The sequence below is a fragment of the Penicillium daleae genome (genome assembly GCF_028827525.1).
Source record: "Penicillium daleae strain IBT 16125 chromosome Unknown utg000005l_segment0_segment0, whole genome shotgun sequence".
Lineage (NCBI taxonomy): Eukaryota > Fungi > Ascomycota > Eurotiomycetes > Eurotiales > Aspergillaceae > Penicillium > Penicillium daleae.
In genome coordinates this window covers 2,201,503-2,223,807 of record NW_026623153.1, presented here as the reverse complement: position 1 = coordinate 2,223,807, position 22,305 = coordinate 2,201,503, and the positions used below count along the sequence as shown (strand labels likewise).

Genomic DNA, 22,305 nt, shown 5'->3' with positions numbered 1-22,305 from the left:
GTCTTGCTTGGCAGGACAATAATATAGTCCTTCTACTATCTACTATCCACTCGCCACAGATATACACTCCTACTAAGCGGAAGCGGCCATTACCAACCTCTACGAATGCAGCTATCTCGCGTATACCTTTTGGTGATGAGATAACTAAGGAGCTCGAGATTCCTACTGCTATCAATGACTACAATCACTATATGGGTGGTGTGGATATTGCAAATCAGTATAGGGCTTCTTATGAAATTCATCGAAAGTGCGAGCGTGTCTGGTTCCCTCTGCTTTTCTTCTTTATTGATGCTGCAATTATTAATGCTTACCGCATTCAATATATCTTTAAGAAGCAACAGGGGGATAGTGAGCTATCTAGTCAGCTAGATTTTCGGCGAAAGCTCTACCAGCAGCTCTTTGCCTTTGCACCTTCGCCAGTACCAAGGCCAGTACCTGGTATAAACCACCAGCGAATTCAATTCGATAGGCGAAAAGCTTGTGTGTGGTGTCAGTATAAGAGAGAAAAGGGCAAAAGAGGCCAACAGGCCAATCGGTCAAGATCTGGTTGTTTAGAATGCGGCAGTGTAAGCCTATGTGTAAAAGGGCAGTGTTGGGACGAATTTCATAGAATTAGCTAGTCGATTAGGCCTGATTAATTACCATACTGAATTGTGACCGCGATTAGCCAATTAGTACGCGTTATTCATATACGCTAGTATAGCCTAGTAAAATACGCTAATTGTCCTTCCCGGACGGACGAGGGGATAATATGGTACCAACCAGTGGGTCAATCAGTGAAAAAGACCAATCAAATGCTGGCAGAAGGCAACCAAGCAACTACAGTGACGCATAAGTTTGGATGTCCCCTTCTACAGAAGCGCTGCAGGGTGCAGGACAGCGAGGATAACAGTATTTGTTGTGCAGAAACCATTGTGCGAAAGCCTTCCTATGGGCTGGTCTTGGGAACTACTTCATATGCTATCGTTTTGCGGACCAGGTGGATCCCATCGTGAGCGTTCTCGTCTCGCGTCTTTCTTCTCGCCAGTCAATGTGCCTGTGAGCCAAATGGGACTGCGAGCTACGCCTAGCTTGACCGCCCAACGGAGAGGTAACGGCGATCCTACGCATCCGACGGCCCTTACCTGAGTCATGGTGCTGGTCGGCTGCCTGCCTTGAGGCATTGAACCGACAATTACTTAACATGTTAAACGCCGCACGTGGGAAGCACGCGGTATCCCCTCGTCCGTCCGGGAAGGACAATTAGCGTATTTTACTAGGCTATACTAGCGTATATGAATAACGCGTACTAATTGGCTAATCGCGGTCACAATTCAGTATGGTAATTAATCAGGCCTAATCGACTAGCTAATTCTATGAAATTCGTCCCAACACTGCCCTTTTACACATAGGCTTACACTGCCGCATTCTAAACAACCAGATCTTGACCGATTGGCCTGTTGGCCTCTTTTGCCCTTTTCTCTCTTATACTGACACCACACACAAGCTTTTCGCCTATCGAATTGAATTCGCTGGTGGTTTATACCAGGTACTGGCCTTGGTACTGGCGAAGGTGCAAAGGCAAAGAGCTGCTGGTAGAGCTTTCGCCGAAAATCTAGCTGACTAGATAGCTCACTATCCCCCTGTTGCTTCTTAAAGATATATTGAATGCGGTAAGCATTAATAATTGCAGCATCAATAAAGAAGAAAAGCAGAGGGAACCAGACACGCTCGCACTTTCGATGAATTTCATAAGAAGCCCTATACTGATTTGCAATATCCACACCACCCATATAGTGATTGTAGTCATTGATAGCAGTAGGAATCTCGAGCTCCTTAGTTATCTCATCACCAAAAGGTATACGCGAGATAGCTGCATTCGTAGAGGTTGGTAATGGCCGCTTCCGCTTAGTAGGAGTGTATATCTGTGGCGAGTGGATAGTAGATAGTAGAAGGACTATATTATTGTCCTGCCAAGCAAGACATAGAACCCCTTCAGCCTCTGCTGCATAGAGTGTACCCCATGGGATCGTCTTAATGTGATCCTTTAGCTCAACGAGCTGAGAAGGTATCCCATTTTGAGGGCGGGTAGTACCACATGCACCACATTGAATATCTCGAAGCTCTTTGAAAAGGGCTACCGAGGTAAAGTAGTTATCTAAGTAGACAATATAGGGTGCTAGGGTATGCGAATTGGCCGGCGAATTGGCCGGCGAATTGGCCATGAGGTTGGTATGCGAATTGCTCATAGGGGTAGCAGGAAGATTAGCCATCGAATTGGCCATGAGATTGGTATGCGAATTGCTCATAGGGGTAGCAGGAAGATTAGCCATTGAATTGGCTATAAGATTGGTATGCGAATTGCTTATAGGGGTAGCAGGAAGATTAGCCATCGAATTGGCTATAAGATTGGTATGCGAATTGCTCATAGGGGTAGCAGGAAGATTAGCCATCGAACTAGCTAGGCCAGGAAGCTTCTTGACCATCTTAAGCACCATTCTTGCCGTAGGGCTAAGGCCTTCATATTTAAACATCTCCGCGATCCCCCATAGGCGGCTACTCCATGTAAATGTCCAAATATAGCCATGTTCTGCGAGGGCAAAGATCTTATAACCTTGTTGAATTGGCTTATTAGGCATCTTGACAGTATGCTTCGTACGGCCAAAGCAGCGAACCATAGTCTCATCGATAGAGATATTAGAACCTGGTTGGTAGTGCTTTTCAGCAGCCTCTTTGAAGAAGAAAGCCAGAGGGTCTAGCTTATACCACCACTGCTTCTTATCCTTCTCCGATCGTATCTCATCTTCGTCAGGGTGAGATATATGAAGATAGCGCTTAATCTGTTCAAAGCGCTTAAGGGTCATATAAAGCGGAGGAGTATGTAGTGGTCCTTCTCGTCTATCTTGCGCCCAGTAGAGATCAATGCGTGGCTCAGGGTGAACACCCATATAAATAAGAATACCAAAGAAGACCTTGATCTCTGCAGTTGTAGTATCCTTCCACGCGCGAGTAGTAGTAGTAGTGGCAGTGGTAGCTAGCTTCGCTAGATTTCGCTGCGCGTATGCATTGGTAGATTGGCTGATACGATCGAAAATCTCTTCGCTAATAAAGAGTGTAAAGATCGCGTATGGGCTATCTAGGTCAATGCTAGTAGGTAGGTGCAGCCGTGGAGGTTCGGAGGAAGGGATCAAGGGCTTTAGCTGCCGAGAGAGTTCTTCCTTAGTAGGTAATTCGGCAGTAATCTCGTCAAGCGTGCGCTTCCGTGTAGCCTTAGTAGATTTCTTTGGAGCCATGGCAGATTTATTGGCAGGTTGGTAGGCAGGTTGGTAGGCAGGTTGGTAGGCAGGTTGGTAGGCAGGTTGGTAGGCAGGTTGGTAGGCAGGTTGGTAGGGGGTTACGCGTGTAGAAAAACACGCGTTGATGACTTAGTAGATAGTGGAGCCCCTATATCCAATAACACATCGAATATTTTAGTCCGATAACCTATTGGATAATATAATACGCTAATTGAAATGCGCTAATTGTCCTTCCCGGACGGACGAGGGGATAGCTTTGCTGCTGCGCGGAGAGACTTGATACGGTCCTCTTTTAAATCGGAAAGGGCCAATAAGATCCTGCCCTCTTGATTGGCCAGTTTATGGCTAGATTCAGTGCGAATTGGTGGCATGGTAGGTGGTTGAAGTGGGTAGGTGGGTAGAAAGACGCGATTTTGGATGGGGTGTTCCGATCAACCGTGTGTTCCGATCAACCGGGAATTACGTTAACTAGTTGGGAATTGATAGGGACACCGCAGATTTGGCTACTGGCACCGCAATTATGTAATACCCGCATCACATAACGTAATTCCCGCTTACCCTGGCCACCCGCTTACCCTGGCCACCTACCCCATTAGAACATTTCAAAATCGATTATCTCAACCAACACCCATTAATTTAACTAGATAATACGATTTTTACATGAAGTAATCCTATGGCCAATTCCTCCACATCCACTACAGGTAGGCGGAGCCCTCCTGCGTGGCTGATCCTGCTGACTAGGCAATTCGCCCTGCGCATGCGATACTACCCCATCAGCTTCTTCCGGCTGGTTTAGCTGCTCAACTAGCTGTAGGCCCTCTTCGACGGTTAAACCCTCTTCGTAGGGTATCTTTCTATTCGGCCGATTGCGTTTCTTGACGATTCTCTCATTCGCTGCGCGGAGATTCGTATTATCTTGCGTAAGTAATACGGCGCTATGTAAGGATAAATAAGCACCCTTGATAAGCTGATCTACCACGTTATTAATTGGGCTCGGAGGGGTCTTTGACCGCCGATGTAGTAGATCCTTTAGTAACGAAGCTTGCTTTTGTAGCTGAACGACGGTTCTAGGCGTTTTTGGTGTGAATTGGCTAGAACTGCTGCTTGGCCGGCTACTTGGTGGTGTAGGCGTTCGTAGAGAGATATTAAGCTTTGAAAGCACTCTTTCTACATCGACTGGTACTAGGCTGCTAGCTACGAAGCTATTCCGAATAATAGCTGGTTTTTGGAAGGCCTCTAGCCGCGCGTGTTGGTAATTCTCTAAGAAATCGCACTTATCGATATGGTTATATCCCGTACGCGCAAGATCGCTAACGAAACGGCTATATGCCCTCTTTACTACCGCAAAGCAGCTAATATCTAGTGGTTGTAGTAGATGCGAAGCATGCGTAGGCATACAAAGAGGTATAATATCGTTTTCTGCGCAAATTCGGTCGAATTGGGGCGTAAGGTGGCTACTATGACCGTTAAGGATTAATAAGCGAAATCGGCCGCGTACGCGCGAGTTTGTTGATGGGATAAAGAGCTTTTGTAACTAGCGTAGGCTAATCTTATCGGTAGTCTAACCATTATTAGAGACCTCGAATCGCCAATCTTTCGGTAGATTTTCAAACTAGCTAGCTTGGTAAACCTTGCCCTTAAAGATAACGCATAGCGGTAACGAATAGCTATCTGCGCAGATTGATTCGATCGTAGTAACCTATTCGCGATTTCCTAGCTATAGGAGACGTCTCCGACCGTAGAATTCAGCTCGCGTAACTACCTTCTACGAGGATATAAGGCCCATTGCAAAGCCTGTCTCATCAAAGTTATAGATATCCTCCGGTTGTATCCCGTTATCGTTAATCACGCGTTGTACGGTCGCAAACCAGGCTCGTAGGGTCTTTGGGTCTTTGTTTAATGCGCGCTGGTAGTCGTATCGTACCGAGTAGCGTGTACGAAGCTCTTCGCGGCGTTCAACAAATTTTGATGGCCAATTCTTACCAACAGTAGGCGGAGGTTGGTTACCGCGCGCAGCTAGTAGGATATTGGCCATCTCTCCTATAGTAGCAGACCTAGGCGCTGCTCCACGCGTATCTATAGAGATAACCCACTCACAAAGCGAATCTTCTTCTAATTGTGTGAGTTTATGGCGTGGATGGCGTCTCTCTGCTATAGAAACAACACCATAAGCGCGTGTTTGTAGTGTAGCGCGTGGTATTGCGTATAGCCTTAATGCTTCGCGTAGAGATTTAACGCGACCATCTTTAATATCAGAAAGGGCTAATGAGATCTTGCCCTCTTGATTGGCCAATTTCTGCCGAGATTCAGAGCGAATTAGTGGCATGGTAGGTGGTTGAATTAGGTAGGTTGGTAGGAAGACGCGATTTTGGATGGGGTGGCCAGGGTAAGCGGGAATTACGTTAACGTTAGTTAAGTTAACTAACTAATCAATTTTGCCAAGAATCCTTACCATACATTACCGCAGCAACTGCATTCATTACCACTATAGCAACTACATTTTATCTTCTACTACTATAAGAGCTTCTCTTTCTCTATAGTTACCTAGTTCTTCATCTGATGGATCAGAACAAAATTAGCGAGAGATAAAGTTAGCTAATGATCCCAATCATCACGTGAGTGTTGCGAGAGTACTCAGACTTTAGTGGCATAAGGAGTGATTGAACTTCAGTGTAAGATGTATGTCTCCGATTGCACCTCCTTAAGCAGCCAAAGTCTTAGATCCAAAAATCGTTCACAAAACTTACACTCCAAGGGCAATTCAACCAATTAAAGAGAGCTATAGCCCTTGATGAAATGGAAGAGGCCCCACATCAAGAGTTAAAGTCCAGCCAATCAGACCAATATTGGCTCAGGGCCACACTGACTATGGACCAAATGTCCAAACATGAATTCTATTTGGCTGGTCTGCTTCTGACTCACCTATGCATGGTCGGAGATACTTAGTTACAATCCTTTCGGCTTACGAAACTACATAGTAACCCTGTTGAATAATCAATTATAGTGACATGTCCTTCTTCGCAGACGTAATAATTCGCGGGCTTCTTTCTCATTACTGTACAGTACAGTAGGCATCCCAGGTTGATAGTTCATATAACTGCCTATGGGTCATCGCCCTCTAAGCAACATGGAAAAGTCATCACTTAATTCCGGCAAACCAGTAGTAATTGGTTCCTGCGAAGCGCGATACCGGTTAATCTGTGCCTATTCGCGCGCTTGTAAAAGTAGTTGAATCGCTTCGTCGGAGTCCAGTGCCTTGAGCTGAAAATACTTCCCTAGCTCAATCAACTGTTGGAGCCGAGGTGTAACAAGAATGGAGCCATGATCGGCGGTAGCCAAGAATGTTTATCTGCGGGGGTTTGCCAATTCATCGGAGCCGAATTCTCCGAGGCTACGCTGTTACCCACTCCAGTAGTAGACTGATGCAAACCGATCGCGTGTGATCTTGGGCGGTTGGAGGCCAGCGGCGCCGAACGGTTTTGATGAGCTCCCTGCCGACCCGTCGTTGCTTTCGGGCTGCGCGCCTAGCTGGGCAGTTCCCGGCCGTGGCTGAGTGAGGCACTCCACAGTTGCCGAATTTCGTGGGCGTTTGTTGGCAGGCGGTGCAGGACTTGGCCGAGCAGTCCAGTACGTGACAAACGTGCTTGTGTCTTTCATGTGTGCCTGCACAGATGAAGCAGCATGGTGGGTTGCTCCCGCAAGCTTTGAAGCTGTGATGGCCTAGATAGCAGCATCGAGGGCAGACCATATCCTCCCCCTTTCCCAGTAACGTTCCGTCTTAAACCGGGCTCCTCCAAACCGAATCCCATGGACTAGAAGATCCCGGGCCTCCTCCAGGGACCCTACCGTGACGACGATCGTGGGCCATTTCCTGGTACCACCCTGGACATCCCTATGTCGCCAGAGCCACTGGGGTCTCTCTTCAGTCGGATCCGGGTTCCCAGTTCGACTTCCTCCCTGGCAAGGCCCAGCCCACGACTTAAGTAGCGAAAAATGGAAACTCCATGCACCTTGGCTCGGTACCATTGCTCTGGCAGTTCGGCAGATCTCATTGCTGGGTCTACTTGTTGTGCTGCGGCAACCACCAGCCCCCAGTGGACTGGTACTAACATAGACCCTAGAGCCCCCTTCTCTAAGACCACAGTGACCGCCCAAGTGCTGCTGTACCCCGCGTCATTTGCGCGGACAAAACTCGGGAAATCGGCTTGGGCAAGTCCGCGGCTGACCGCAAGGATGATGTCCTGTTTGTCCACATGGCGGGCTGTTTGGGCCTGCTCGCGTCGGAAGACAATTCGTCTGGCTTCTTTCGGGGCGTTTCTTGTGGGCATAAGCGCACTGGGGTGAGCTTGATTGCTTGAGTCCGTTCAATTTGGACGTTTTTTCTTGTGTACGACGTCTTGCCATCCGTGCCCTGCAGGCTTGGTGGCTAGCAGTGCGGCGATGTCCGCGAAGCTCGATGACAGTTGGTTGTAACGAGACACGGGCTTAGGGACCGGCACGTGGCCTTGGTCGCGGGCTCAGAGATGGTTTTGATCGCTTGTGCGGAGTGTCTTTGGCACCGTTGCCCTACGCTGAGTGGGTTGTGGTGCTGCGATCCGTTCGGGCGTCGCCTTTCGAACCGAACTTGATCTAATTCACCCCGAAGTCGGGTGAGCTCGCTTTCCAGCGTGGCGATCCGCTCTTTGAGCAGGTCTTCCCGGCTCTGCTGCTCGGCCCTCCAGCTCTCTAGCTCTTCGGTCAGCTGTGTCTGGATCGGTTCCACACGGTCTTGATGGGCCGTTTGTGCTCCGGCTAACAGGCCGGCCTGCATACAAAGACAAAGAAAATGTAGGTGTCCGATAAAAAGCACGTTGCTAACGGTAAAATACCACTGCCAAGGTCGACATAAGTCAATCACAACTTTCACCGAGGCCAATTTCCGTCTTTCTTTTTAACACATCATTTCCGCACAATACAGTTGGTGTTGAGCAAATGGTTGAGATATGCGCTGGTTCCGGCTCATACTACTGTACCACGGACGGCTTGCAAAGGGATACGGAAACGGGAGTAACGGTTTGTGAGGGCATGATAAATGCGAATGGAATGATTTTGTTTGAATAAATAGACATCGAATTATTATTGATTGAACCCAGCGGTCCCATTGCATGTTGAAGTGCATAGAGTCCGGCCGATACCCCAGATTGCACTTAAACTGCAATATTCAAGGAACTGGTTACTCGACCGGGGGATCTCATATCAGGTCCATATTTGACAGAAAGAAATAAAAGTGAGCAAGGAAAAAACATGAAAAGCATATCCCCACAAGAAGAACACACGATCGACGACCAACACATGCGACTCAATCGAAGGACTGTAATGTGACTTTAGTTGTCTTTTTCCTAAATAGAGATACGGGTCAGCGTTAATAATGGCAAGTATAAGACTCCATATTCATCTTTATAAGTATACAACGCACCTATAGATGAACACGAAAAGATCAAGTCACACTTCTTGAATAAATTAAATACGATAAATTACCTAATCTCAGGCAAACATCGGTTAGTTCATGTAGCGAGAGATGTCCAACCATACCTGCATTGCTGTCTAAAATTGACGCTCGTAAAGCACCCGATGCGTTAGGACATTAAGTAAGCTGTGAGATCAAACCGCTGTTCCCTCGGTTCATATACCAAAGGCTGAACAGATAACGCTGACTCCGTAAAGGCACAGAAAAGTGTGGGTCATCCTAAGCTTCAGGTTTCTCTCCTCCGGGGGCTACCGTGAAACCGCGGTTGATCATATTCTGTCGGTAGTTGGTCCAGTCTTGCTCGATATTACCCAGAATTTGCCTATATTCCTCGGGATCTTTCTCGCGCTTTTCGTCGGTGAGCCCGAAATGCATCATGTTGGTAAAGAGATACGACCTGTAATCTATGGATCTCTCAGTTGACTTTTCCGTTGATGCTGAACCAGGGCGAAGCTTTTTCGTGCGGCCCGAATTCGCTCCGGAATTTGCCCTTGGCCTTTTCTTGCCATGGTTCTCCTCTCTTGGGGGTCCATTTCCCAGGCTGTCCAAATCAGAGCTCTTCGAATTGGACTTCGTTCGAGATTTAGTCTTCGTTGGCTGTACAGGGGCATTGGTCCAATCGTCACCTGGGAAGAAAGTAGGAGGCCTAACTCGATTGGTTACACCATTTTCGCTTAGCCAGGCTTGGTACGATAGGTCCTGGTGTTTCGCCGCGTCACGAATCCAGTTATCCAGAATAATTTTTTCTCTTTTCTTGAGTCTTTGCATCAATTTTCCCCTGAAATTCCAGCTTTGCCCATCTTTAAGTAATATTTTGTGATCCGGATCTATGTGATCCCACAGAATTCCCAAGAGCATAGTAGGAAATACATGAATGGCTTTGCCCTTTTTCGTCATCCGTGGCTTCCACTTTCGGTGGAGATTTGGTGCCAGAGTCACAACATTGACTATTCTCTTAATATTGGTGAAGCCATACAGCCACCGGCCTTTTTCTTGGATGTCCCAGATCGTTTCGTGTTTCCCAGATATTAGGGGAAGACACTTAATCTCATCTTCTGTGTGCGCTTTTGATGGTCCAAACTCGTGTTTTGAATGATCGGGTGGTCCGAAACAGTAAATTATCCGGGAATTATCTTTGAAGGATTTGCATCGACAATATGCTATGGCAACACCGCCCTCGTGAGACATGTCGGGTGATGTTTTTACAGCCGTCTGGGTTGACGGGCTGCCAGAATAAAAACCCGGTCTTTCGTTCTTTGATGAAGGTGAATCGCCACTGGCTGGAGTTTGGGGAGAGTTTCCGCTGTTTCTGTCCTCGTTGTCGCCCGAGGTGGATCCTGGGTACTGGGGTTTACTCTGGGGATCCACTGACTTGCTAGTCGCATCGATACCAAGCTCCCTCCGAAGATTAGTGATCTTCTTCATTTGAGAAGGCGAGAGATCGCCCTCTTGGACATTTTCGAGTTCTTTTAATTGCTCTCGTTTTTCATTCAGCTTCGCTTGCTGCCTTTCCTTCAAGTCTTGCCTTGCTTTTGTATCTCGAAGCGGCCTTGCTGTCGAGATTCCGTCTTCCGATGTATCCATATTATTGGAATCCATCGAACATACTATGTTCTTCGTACATTCAGGAGAGCTCTTGAATTGAAACCAGCAAACTCGGGTCTACTTATAGATGAAAGGTAGAGAGGCTGCGACGTGGTCCCAATAAGGAGTGAAACTTGTTCCATGAAGAAACATTGGTGGCCATCAATTTCCTATGTCTGCCGCATGTGTCTTTGTAGAATAAGGCTTGACACTGCCCGTGGTTTTCTTTACACACAGGCTGCTTCCATGCCCCCCAATATGGTTCAGGAGTAGTGGAGAGAAGCCAGAATAAATTCTTGTTCAGAACCAACCTCAATTTTCCGCTTTAAACTCTCCTCATGTATGATCTGATGCCATAACTGAGTTTTATATATCATCTGTGGTGCTTAGGATTTACACATCTAGCCTTCTGTCTCTCAGCAGAAACCGTTGGAGCAACTCAGCCCCTAATTTACTCAATTTGTGCATGTGTTTGTTACAGAAATACTGATAGTTACATAGTTTATGCAAGCCTAACCGCCCTGTTTGCACAGTTTGCAAGGGTATATCTACTGTACTCGCATCAAAGCAAGGCTGGCCAAGACATTAATGCAATTGTACCGGACCCAGATGTGTGTTTTAATGGTAGTTTAACGAAGGAAATCGAGCTAGTGTTGTGGGGTGCGACGTAACAGGTCTTTGGTGCCTGAGGCCTCCTTCGGGCTCCTCCAGTTTATAACGACGCTGGCGTCAGAGACGGAGAATATGTACTGAATTCTTTTCGCTCCATTTCAGTTTTATTCTAGGGTCATTCCGAAGGAGCAAAATAGATCGGGCTCCCTCCAATCGAGAAAGCAAATATGGCAGTAGGCAAAGCCCCTGGTGAGCTCGTGCTGGGCAGCAGTCCTCTCCAGGCTGCTGGAATAATGGATTCATACCTTCTCGTGGTGTCTGGTGTTAATCCGCGTTGGGGAACACCAAAGTGAAACCGCCGTGGTTGGGCGGTCCGGCCCGGTGCGGGAGACGCGGGGCACGATCGCACAACCACACCGAAATCAGGGGATAATGGGATACGAAAACCACCCGACTTCTTTTTACCCGACTCGCACTCGGACCCAGCAGCTGGTCTTGCATTACCAGTGAAAGTGGTGTCGCCCTAAAACGAAGACAGGACACCCCTGAGCTTGCATACCGTCTGGGATCGCATCGTGCGAGATGCGGCGAGGCGGTACAATAGTGAACTGGTGACACAGGCAGTCGAGCTAACGTCGGATTGACCTCGTTAAGGCCCAGCCACGGGCACCCTCCAGGCCGGCTGTTCTTTGAGACACGGGCACCACCGAGACACGGGCATCCTCTTGGGAGACACACGGGAAATCTGAAAATATTGGTATTTGGCTGGCGGCAGCCGACAGAACTCGTTAAGGCTTTGCCACGGGCAACCTGTCGAACCTGTCCAGACACCGGACCAAGCTTGGTTAGTGGAGAGCAACCAACATACACTGCCGGATCGAGCGAATTGAGGGCTTTCTGCAAGACACGGTCGGCTTGACGGAAGGAGACGGGAGACCTCCTCAGGTACCGCGAATCGAGAGTGGAAGCTCTCGCGGGTCGTGGTATACAATACATTGCCAGCAAAGTACACGCGACGGCTCTACGGATCCTTGCCGAGAAATCGGGCTTACCCACTAACGCAATTGCGAACTGGACACTGCTGGCTATCAACATACGCGAAGGCATTCCGTTTCCGCGATGACGACCTGTGTGCCTGTGGCGAGCGAGAGAGTGTAACCCATGTTCTGCTGGACTGTCCGGAGCTGAGAGAACTGCGACGAGAGCTCCGAGGGAAGGTCGGGGAGGCGTTTAACAGCATGGCAACCTTGTCCGGGGGACCTGGAGAAGAGGGAAAGTGTAAGATCAAAAGTGCTTCAAGGGCTAAGACAGTTGAGGTTGTCTTGGACTTCACCGAAGCATCACATCGGTTTCAAAGCCGAACACCATGAACGCAGGATGAAAAGAAAACGGCTATGCAGTCACGAAAGGCCCCGGCGAGGCATCAAGGTCACTTAGGAAATGGAACACGGCAGCTGTATACGTAGAGATCTATTTAGTTGCGGAATCCTGCGTATCTTTCGCGAAGTTGGTTTACTCACCTAGGCCAAAATACGAATCCGTACCTAGCCTAGCAGTCTGTGGTTTATAATCCAACTCGCGAGGGGTCAGGGTAAATGAAAAACCATCATCATCATCATCATCATCATCATCATCATCATCATCGGCAGTAGGAAAGGGAAAGCTTGGCTAATAATACACCAGTGCCGGCGGCTGAAGGACAACCAAGTTAATGATTGGCCTTCCACCTCGTAGTCATCCCCGTCATGCAGTATGAAGGGAGCAGAAACAGGGAGGTCTGGAAACTCCAGAGAAAGACCTTGAGACGGATCGAAACAGTCGTCTCCGAGTTGCATGACCGGGAATCATTACCTTGGAATGAGTTAGCTGTTTCAATTTATTGTACCAAAACTATTCCAACCTTCTTGTGGTTTAAAATAAATGACTGGGATTGAACAGGTTGGGTTGAGCAAATTGTAGTCCAAACGGCTCGAGTGTGAAGCTTGGAAGTCAAATAGACTTCTTCGACATCAACAGTCGGCCTGAATGAGAATAGTTTTATTATTCAAGAAGAGTGGGACATTGTATGCCATCTTTACACGAAATCAAACCAATCCAGTGATAGATAGTGTTGACCCCAAAAACTCTGGAACAAATTAAACTGTAAAAATGGGGCACATATCTCGGCTTCCTTGGCTTGAATTGATCGAATGTCAATCTCCGCCACTGTGAAGAGTATGTCAGTAATTTAGCAGAGGGCAGGAGCGGAGCATCTTTTAGCAACCCAAAAGGTGCTTGATCCCGGATTTGTGTGTGCACAGGAAAGTAGTTTTACGGAGGTTGCCTCGACGTGATATCTACACCAACATTATTGAGGTCTCCCCGCCTACAATCACATCACGATATTTAATTGCTTGCCTCTGTAGCTATCTCGTCACTTCTAACTCAGTCAGGACTCAATTTTGTGCCTCCAAACTTCTCTCTGTACATAGAAACCATTGGGATACAGACACATTGCCTCTCTAATGGGAATGAGGACGGCTCACCTGACGTTACTGTAAAGACCGCAGAGGTAGCCTGACGGGTGTCCAGTTTTGACCGAGGTATACCTTTGTCCCTCTTGATTGCGTCAAGTCACCAATAAAACGGTCCTTCTATCGAAGGAATATGACTAAACCCACGAGGCCCAAAGATTCCTGAGTAGAACACTACGTTTCCGACACAATCTATCTCAAAGCCTATATTCGATCTTGATTAGTTAGTAAGTATACGCTTACTCGGCGGATGCACACCGGTCGCATAAAGAAACAAATTTTCAATCCTTGATTCAGCGTATAAGGCTGGCCGATCTCCCAACATTCACGCATTCCCCGCAATATTTGAACCGCCCTAGGAGGGCCGTTTGTACATGAGATGGAATTGGATACGAAAGAAGAACATTGAGGGCTCTTCCTGTAGAGTGCTTTGCTTCCGGTGAATGGCAGCAATACAGCAACTGAGAAGAAACGCGGATGCTGTCCCGTTTCGAATGTGCGGTTCACAACGGTCTACCACGATAGCCCCATTCTGTTAGAATCGAAAATTTGAAAGCCAACTTATTGCTGTCGAAAGTTCAGGTATTGGTGTAAGAGACACGTTGTTTAAGTCTTGAAAATCAAATCGCAAGCTTCCAGTATAATAACTTAATACATCGCGAAACCGTTTGAATCCGACAATTAGAAACTTGGGCCAGGTCCAGATGCTATAATCATTCCTTGATATAAATACTACCACAAGGGAGAACAACAATGTCTTCAAGTCTCTATCAGGCATCAATGGCTGAGTCAGTTGTCGAACAAGTTCCTACGGATGGTGGGTCCTACTCCGGTTCTCCGGACCCAGCCGAGTCCGCTATCGATGACTTTCAGGTAAGGGCAGGCAGACGCTTCGCAAGTATCTTTGGGATTCTAAGTCTTATTTTTCTATATTAGAGCCCAGATATAGGCACCGCATTTCAAGTTTGCTTGACTCCATCACAACCACAAACGCAAAATCTCCAATGTTCCCAGCAGCTGAACCACACATCATCTACAGAGATGTTAGAACAATACTCAGTGCTTTGGAATTTCTACATGTCGGAGAAAGCTGAGCTTCACCGTATTCAGACGGAGATGAAAATCCTTCGTTCTGTCAATGCTCAGCTATGCCTTCGGTTGCAAATTGCGGAACGAGACTCGTACAACCAAAAGGCATTTTTAGCGTACTCCGAGCAGCGTTTCGCAAATCTTCGGGAAAACCTTAAAAATATCCTCCAATGTGAAGACAATAATTAACTTGAGGCCAATACCGCACATATTTCTATTGAAATTCTATTTCGCAAAGAAGCTGAGCTCTGAATATATGTGAATATCAACTCACTGCAGCAAGACACTATGGCAATGAGAGCGGAGGATCTTGATCTTCAAGTAGTGGCTATACCTTTATTTGAAACAGTCTCCATTATCATGAAACTTCCTCAGTCTATGATATTGAATCTTTTGTACTGTCGAGAGCAAAACCAGTTTCACCACTAAGCACACTGTTGTTATTTCTGAGCGCCACAGCCAAGCCACTAGCCACAAAATTAGGTGCACATGAAATGACCTTCAGATAAACCATGCAAATACAATACCTTGTCTCTGATGTAATCACGTGATCATGAGTTGCAGGTGGGTGTAGTAACGTTCTATGTTTGTCTTGTTTACAGGACCGATTGACCGCACCAAACCGCAGTCATTCCGTCAAAAGGGTCCCCGTCCAGCGGTCCAGTCAGGTGCGGTCTTTTCCGTCCCGTGCCAAGGCCTATCCATGTCTTGAGATCACATTCTGAAGCTGAACCATGGATACGATACCGGCAATTGTCGGAAAAGCATACTCGGCCACAAGATAGTTAATACCAGAACAGATGACATAAGTAAGCCCAGAGTCCGTGGTGATTCTTTCAACATCTCTCTTTCCTCCGGATAAGTATGAAAGCCAGCCACACTTTCGGGGAAGTGTGTCATCCAAGGTGTCACTAATAGATATCAATCAAATCATACTAAGCCTGAGTACTACTCATCAAGACATCAGACTCATTCATCCCTTACGTTCTCTCTATCCCTCCAGCGACGTCTCATACTAAATTAGATGAGGACGACTATCAGCCCACATGCTGACCCCACGGTTAATCATACGAATGACCATACCCTCATGCGCGATGCGAATGTTCAGAATTCTGTAAATTCTTCTAAGTCAATGGCTCCCAAAGCGACCGCACCGGCGAGTGCAACGAGTTCTACTACAACAAAGGATGCCAACGTCACCACCACTCCTGAAACAAAGGGCCAGATGACCGGGGAGGAGTCAAAGGTCCATGAAGCGACCGCACCGGCGAGTGCAACCAGTTCTACTACCACAAAGGATGCCAATGTCACCACCACTCCTGACACAAAGGGCCAGGTGGCTAAGGAGGCTCCCGATTCAGCTATTGATGAAAGATTAGTACAAGCAATCAACGGACTAATTAAAGCGAGGCTTCACTACGCGCTTTCAATTGGGTGTGTTGATGACTTAAATAACGACGCACGAGATGCCAAAATCGAAAGTTTCTCGGCAGCAGTCGAATCGGAAATTCTCTCAGTGATTGACGAGAAGTGTGACGAAAGAATGTCGACCGAATGTCTTATGAAGAAAATAATTAATGAAAAGCTTGAAGTTATTACTAACGAGAAGAAGGTAGGGTACCCTCTAGTGCCTCCATAAAAATGGATGCAGTCTTGCTCATTGAGATGACAGAAACCCTACGAGCCAATCATTGCTTATGGAGGACTGATCACGACAATAATAGTGACGGGTGGTTTTGTTGGGACAGTAGTATTTTCTGTCAAACAAAACGAAGCCAACGACGCAGCTGCTCAAGTATCCCAGCAGAATCTGGAGACTGCACAGGCAGCGTATAAGCTCACTGTTCGAAGCAACAACATGGCCATGATAGCTGCGAACACTGCAGCACTAGCCTACCAGTTGAATGCCTTTCAATTGTGTCAACAGTATCCGAATGTAAGTGTTCTATGTGAGGGAAATAAGAGATTAAGCCAACGAATTCACATAAATTTTTAGGCAACATTCGCAGACAATTTCACCTGTACCAATGTCCTTGGAACGCCCAATAGCATACCCTAATTTTACTTTTGTACCGATTGCTCCAACTGATGGAGCATCTCCACCAGGTGGTGATCACGGGAATTCGCTTGGGAATGTTACCATAGTGCTTATAGTTTTCGGTGGCATTGTTGGTATTCTGCTTTTTATTTTGATTGGCATGATAGTATACTACATCTGGAAGTCTCGAAAGGTTTCTGAGGAAGCAGACGTCTGACCTTTTAACAATAATGCTTCAGCTTGACTACTGTATTTATTCAAACCTCACCCCAGTTATATTTAATTTCGTTGGCCTCGTACGTTGGCGACAGTGTTTTGAATGTGATGATGTATTTTTAACATTCCTCCATGCCTGAATATTCACTAGCGCTTCTTAGGATAGGTTGGAGAATTATTTTCTGAGTGGACGAAGGGGAATCTGATTTCGAATATGGCAGTAACGGCCAAGAACCAAACCCCCGTATAAGCACACATGTAACCATGGCCCACCGTAGACCCCCCGAGTGTCTGATGATAGTGAGAATGCGGGAAGCTCCAACCGGAAAAGTTGATGCCATTCCTAAATTCTAGAATACTCCACACACTCGCAGCTCATAATCACGTGATTACATCAGAGACAAGGTATTGTATTTTGTCAAAGCAAGCTAATACAGTATGACATGGTATGCGAATATGGGTCTATTTTACCAAGGGGAACCAATTGAATTGACGCAAAGTTGATTGATTCAAGAAAGATCTAGAGAGCGTGGTAAACAGTTGGCATGTTAAATACCCATCTGTCTCTTCCGATAATCGGATTGAAAGGAGCGGGGTTGTACCAAGGTACTTAGAGTAAACTGGTCCAAGTTGCTGCACAAGCCCAAGATTACATACAATAACATAGGAAACGAGGGCGTAGGCACAACCAATAAGAGGAGACTGTTTGTAACTCTCCACTTTCGCCGACATATTTGTATGGTTTATCTGAAGGTCATTTCATGTGCACCTAGTTTTGTGGCTAGTGGCTTGGCTGTGGCGCTCAGAAACAAGAGTGTGCTTAGTGGTGAAACTGGTTTTGCTCTCGACAGTATACTGCCTGCCTGCCTCTGTGTGATTCATTTACACTGACCCCTAGCTAAAGTTCGAGTATAAACCACAGCCCGCTAGGCTAGGTACTGTACGGATTTGTATTTTGGCCTAATTGGGTAAACCAACTGCTAAGGCGATATGCAACATACAACAACTCTGTACATATTGTACAGCGAGCCATTTTGATTAGGTTCTTGAACATTGGGTGCTCGATGAGATGAAATGGAAGCCGATTATAGATAGAAACGATAGGATCTCCTCTACCCAGCCTTCTTGCGAAAAAGTAGCTTTAGTCGGAGTGTCATCCTAAAGTAGCCAAACTAATTTAGCAAAATAATAATAATAATGATATATAATGACAACGTTATCAGCGATTCAGAATAGAATCCAAAACACCATCCAATATGATAGGAGACCCACTAGCTTGTAATCAAGTTTCCAAACGAAGCCAGCTGTATGATTGATTGATTTGAGTTGCCTTGGCCAGGATTCTCACACTTCCCCAGCCCTACCTTCGATCAAGGTATCAATTCTTTCTTCCAAGGCCGTTATCGTATCATTTAAGGCCTGAATCCTGAGGAATCCCTCCTCAAAAGTATTGATACCCCACTGTATATCTCTATTCCAGATTTTTTGCCGTATGAACTGCTCATTGATTCCTCTGAACATCCATGAGTTCGCATGAAGAATGTCAGCGATTACATGGCGATAACTCACTTTGCTCGACTGTCTACGCTGTAGAGATGTCAGCTATGAACTTTTTTCAATAATGTCTGTTCTTACTCCTCAAATATAGTGTTAAAGAGCACTTTAGACACGTATTGGGGGCAATTCTGCAGACACCCCGTACTGAAGCTGGGCTCCGTGGTGTCTTTGTTTTCCCTAGCTTGTATGTCGTCTCTCGTATTCATAACAGTGGGGGTCTCGTCACCATAATGAGGCCAGTTATCTTGGTCAAGCAGGCGATTTTCCGTATTGCTGGTGTTTGGGAAGTTTAGAAGACTGCTTTGAGACGTCACGGGATTGCTGTCCCGCTTTTGGTGCCAGCTTGCAACAAAATCAGTTGGGGCGATATTGGACTCAAAATCACTCATTGTTGCCATTAGAAGAAATTGGAATATAATCATATTAGGGAGGTCACATAAGTGGGAGAATTGACAAGATATATACCCTGATGACATATTACTCCAAAGCGAATGAGGTCTACCCTCGCCATGGTGGGACACTCCAAACGCTATTCATCCTGATCAAATGCCCGTCCCTTCTTTGGGACATCTGAAGATTCACCCCGAGGGCTTATCTGTCGACAAGCGATATCTCAAATTGAGCGTATTCAAAGAATAACCAGGGGGTAAGGCAGATGCTAGCATGAACGTTGGATGAAAGTCGACGCGAAAATACTGGTATCGTTTTCCTCGAATGGAGTGAAGCTTATACTATGATCGTTTTGTTGATCAAAATTGCAAAAGTGGTAACACGGTACATGGGAAACTTCCTTAAATGTCATTCTCAGTGCTCTTCTTCCCATAGGTGAGCAAGGCATCAAGTTCGGTAGCAATGGTCAGGTGAATCAACCTGAATCTTGATAGTGCAAGATGATACTGCGACACCAAAATGCTCCATGGGCAATGTTTTCAGTATGCAGTCACCTACTATCGTAGTATCTTCTTGCTTGATAGATGTGTTGATAATTTGGTAGGGGTGTTTTTCCATCGAAACCAGCCCACCTTGTAGAACCAGTCTTCTCAACCAAAATCTGTACAAATTCCTCCATTTAATCAGCAAGCGGTAAATAAGGTCCACTCGAGCCCTCTGAAGTTCGCCCACCGCCAAGCATCAACGGGACTACCTCCACAATCAAAATAAGTTGAGGGTATGTAGAAGTTTTTGCTAGTTCCAGAGCGGCCTTCTCCGTATACAATGGAGAAGAGAGTTTCTTAAAATGAAATACAAACTAATCATCAAGGTAATGATAACTTGTGGAACAATTTGGCCCTATACTGGATTAAGCTTTTGCATCCATTTGGTGGGTACGGTATTAGACATAGATTTGACCCATTGTATCGAATACCCACGATAGAGTATTTCATTGGAACAGCCAAGACTTCGTTGATGACTCCCTCGGATTACGATGGGATGTGCAATATTATCTGCTCGAATATGCCAAAACAACCATATAATTAATTACTGGCATAGTAAAATATGCGGTGAGTACACTATCTTTAAAGTGCAAATGGCCAGGATATTGAATGGAGGACTACATGAAACACGGGTTGGGATAATATTGAAGACATCCGAATAGCAGATTTTCAGATTACAGTGGATGGATGGATAGATGATTTTACTTACCCTGACCACTCGCAATGAGAGGAGAGAGTCTTTGGTATGGCCCGTGCGCGTCTTTGGTCGCATGAGGAGATAGTGAATACACTTATTTTCTGCCCACACAACCCCATCCTAAACCGCTGCATCACATCCTTTTTAGTCAAGGGCCCGGTCATTCAATCAGAGCTATTGAACGCGAACTGCTCTGTTTAACACAACAGCCCCCACACCTTGAGGCCTTGTTGGGATGATTAGGATTCGGATGCTGTTGATCTTAAACTAGCTCAATTTTCACCATAGGAGGCAAAAGATATTGTACTTATCAGCTATCTAACCCTGTGGAATGTTTTGTAGCTTGTACTCACTCTCATGCTCAAAATACCAAATGGAGAGGCTTGGGAGCTCCTCAACCTTCGTTTTATTAACCAAGGGATTGTTATTATAGACACCTTGATCGTAAACGAAGTCGCAATTCTCGAATTTCTGAAAGCTAGACTTGCGAAAGAGAGAAGATAAAAAAATCTTGCCACAGTCGCAGCTGCAGGGCATGTAACCCTTCCACTCCGGTCCCGGATAGGACTTTCAGTTACTCGGTTCTTGACCTTCGTACTAGAGCGAACCTGAAGTGGTCCCACTGTTGAAGCATCTGCTGGGCAACAGACGAAGGACCTCGTTTATACGTCGTCCTGTCGTTTATCTTCGACCTCCAAGGGTTTCTTATGTAATTTCATGAAAGAACTACTCTTTACTTCTTGTCAGTAAGAATAAATAGCCAGCCACTTTTAGTGACCTTTCTTACGCGGAGTTTTCAAGACATATATCGCGCGTAAAGTAATAAAAGCCTTATGGAAGGTCATTTTTCAAACTTGAACTAGAGGGATTAGTAATTGTAAATGACTTCGATGTCTCAGGTATGAACACCTGGTACTTTTTTGATGTGCCCAATTGATATCCGGAATTTCCCCGCGAAGACTACGTACTATGTATTAAAAATTGGACCTACCTGCTACCTAACCTACCTAATTTGACGGTCTATAGACTATGCATATCACGGTTTTACTGAGAATGAAAACAAAACCTTTCTATAAAAGCCATATAAAGAGGCATATCACATATTTATCTCTGACTATAACTTTGCAGCAAGACAGACCTTGATTATTCCTCACGCCGCACATCGGCCGCTGTCGAATTTTCTCCTGATGACGTAAATATGTTGGGACAAATCTTGAAATCCCTCCCTCTGGCTTTATCAACAGGTTCTTTGATTTGTCTGGCGATTGTGTTCTCTGGGTGCACATCTCCTTCTTCCCCCAGTGACTTGTATTTCATGAAGGTCTACATGTACCATTCCAGTGTAATTTGGGGGCAAAGCTGAGCATTCACAGGTCAACTTGACTTCATTCTCTACCATTGACTCAGTCCATCTCCGCCGTGATATCTCAGCAGGCAGTTTAGACTCAGGCACGGTCACATCAGATATTACAAGCGCAGGAAGCAATGTTGTAGGTTCCGCAGAGACTGGTGTCGCACAGGCTTCTGCAGCCGCTCAGACGGCAGTGAGTCAGGTCAACAACTCCGTACAGGAAATATCCAATAATCTCAAATCTAAACTTCCTGGATACTACTCTGTGGGTCTGTTGGGGTACTGTGAAGGGCATGATGATAAGGCTACGTATTGTTCACATCCCAGTACCTCATTTTTCTTTAACATAACAACCATATTCCAGGAGACTTCGTCCGAAGTCTCTAGCCTAATCCCTGGCGTTGAAAGTAAGGCTTTGGGAGGATATCAGTCTGTTGCTCGATGGTCTATTGCTGCCAACATTCTCGGACTCATATTCTCGTTTGCATCTGTCATTTTCGGAATCACTATTCTGACAATTTCATGGGGAAAGATATTTCTTGTTGTCTCCCATCTGGTACGTTCATTCATCAGCAAAATAAGCTGAGATTTTAACCATGGCGTAGATGGCTACTATTTTCATTACTGCCGCAACTATAAGCACCACAGTGATTTACGGCCTTTTGACCGGCGCAATCAAGACAATACTGGAAGATTTTGGAATATTTGCGAGCTTTGGGGAGCGGACATTTACAGCGGCATGGTTGGGTGTGCTTTTCTCCTTTGGAGCTTTGTTGGCCTGCATGATCGAGATGTTTTGCTGTTGCATTTAGGTTGCAACAAAATAGGTACCTTGTAGGTGTTAAATTAACGAAGCAACGTGGTATATAGATATCTGGGTCCGATAGATGGTGTGTCCTACAACAAAATAGCATCTTACCATGCTGTGCTCC

General features: G+C 46.1%; 4 protein-coding genes across 4 annotated transcripts; 2 read left to right on the top strand and 2 right to left on the bottom strand.

Moving 5' to 3' along the window:
- Window positions 1–6,674: 6,674 nt before the first annotated feature.
- N7458_005007 (uncharacterized protein) lies at window positions 6,675–8,085 on the bottom strand (the record flags this gene model as incomplete). Its single annotated transcript, XM_056908389.1, has 4 exons — window positions 6,675–6,985; window positions 7,046–7,232; window positions 7,286–7,628; window positions 7,895–8,085. 4 exons carry the CDS (start codon window positions 8,083–8,085, stop codon window positions 6,675–6,677), a joined length of 1,032 nt encoding a protein of 343 aa, XP_056767007.1.
- Window positions 8,086–9,000: 915 nt separating this feature from the next.
- Window positions 9,001–10,380, bottom strand: N7458_005006 (uncharacterized protein; the record flags this gene model as incomplete). Its single annotated transcript, XM_056908388.1, has 1 exon — window positions 9,001–10,380. One exon carries the CDS (start codon window positions 10,378–10,380, stop codon window positions 9,001–9,003), a length of 1,380 nt encoding a protein of 459 aa, XP_056767006.1.
- Window positions 10,381–14,243: 3,863 nt separating this feature from the next.
- Window positions 14,244–14,768, top strand: N7458_005005 (uncharacterized protein; the record flags this gene model as incomplete). The annotated part of the gene is made up of 2 exons (XM_056908387.1): window positions 14,244–14,363; window positions 14,505–14,768. 2 exons carry the CDS (start codon window positions 14,244–14,246, stop codon window positions 14,766–14,768), a joined length of 384 nt encoding a protein of 127 aa, XP_056767005.1.
- Window positions 14,769–15,711: 943 nt separating this feature from the next.
- N7458_005004 (uncharacterized protein) lies at window positions 15,712–16,638 on the top strand (the record flags this gene model as incomplete). Its single annotated transcript, XM_056908386.1, has 3 exons — window positions 15,712–16,191; window positions 16,252–16,515; window positions 16,576–16,638. 3 exons carry the CDS (start codon window positions 15,712–15,714, stop codon window positions 16,636–16,638), a joined length of 807 nt encoding a protein of 268 aa, XP_056767004.1.
- Between the last annotated feature and the right edge of the window lie 5,667 nt (window positions 16,639–22,305).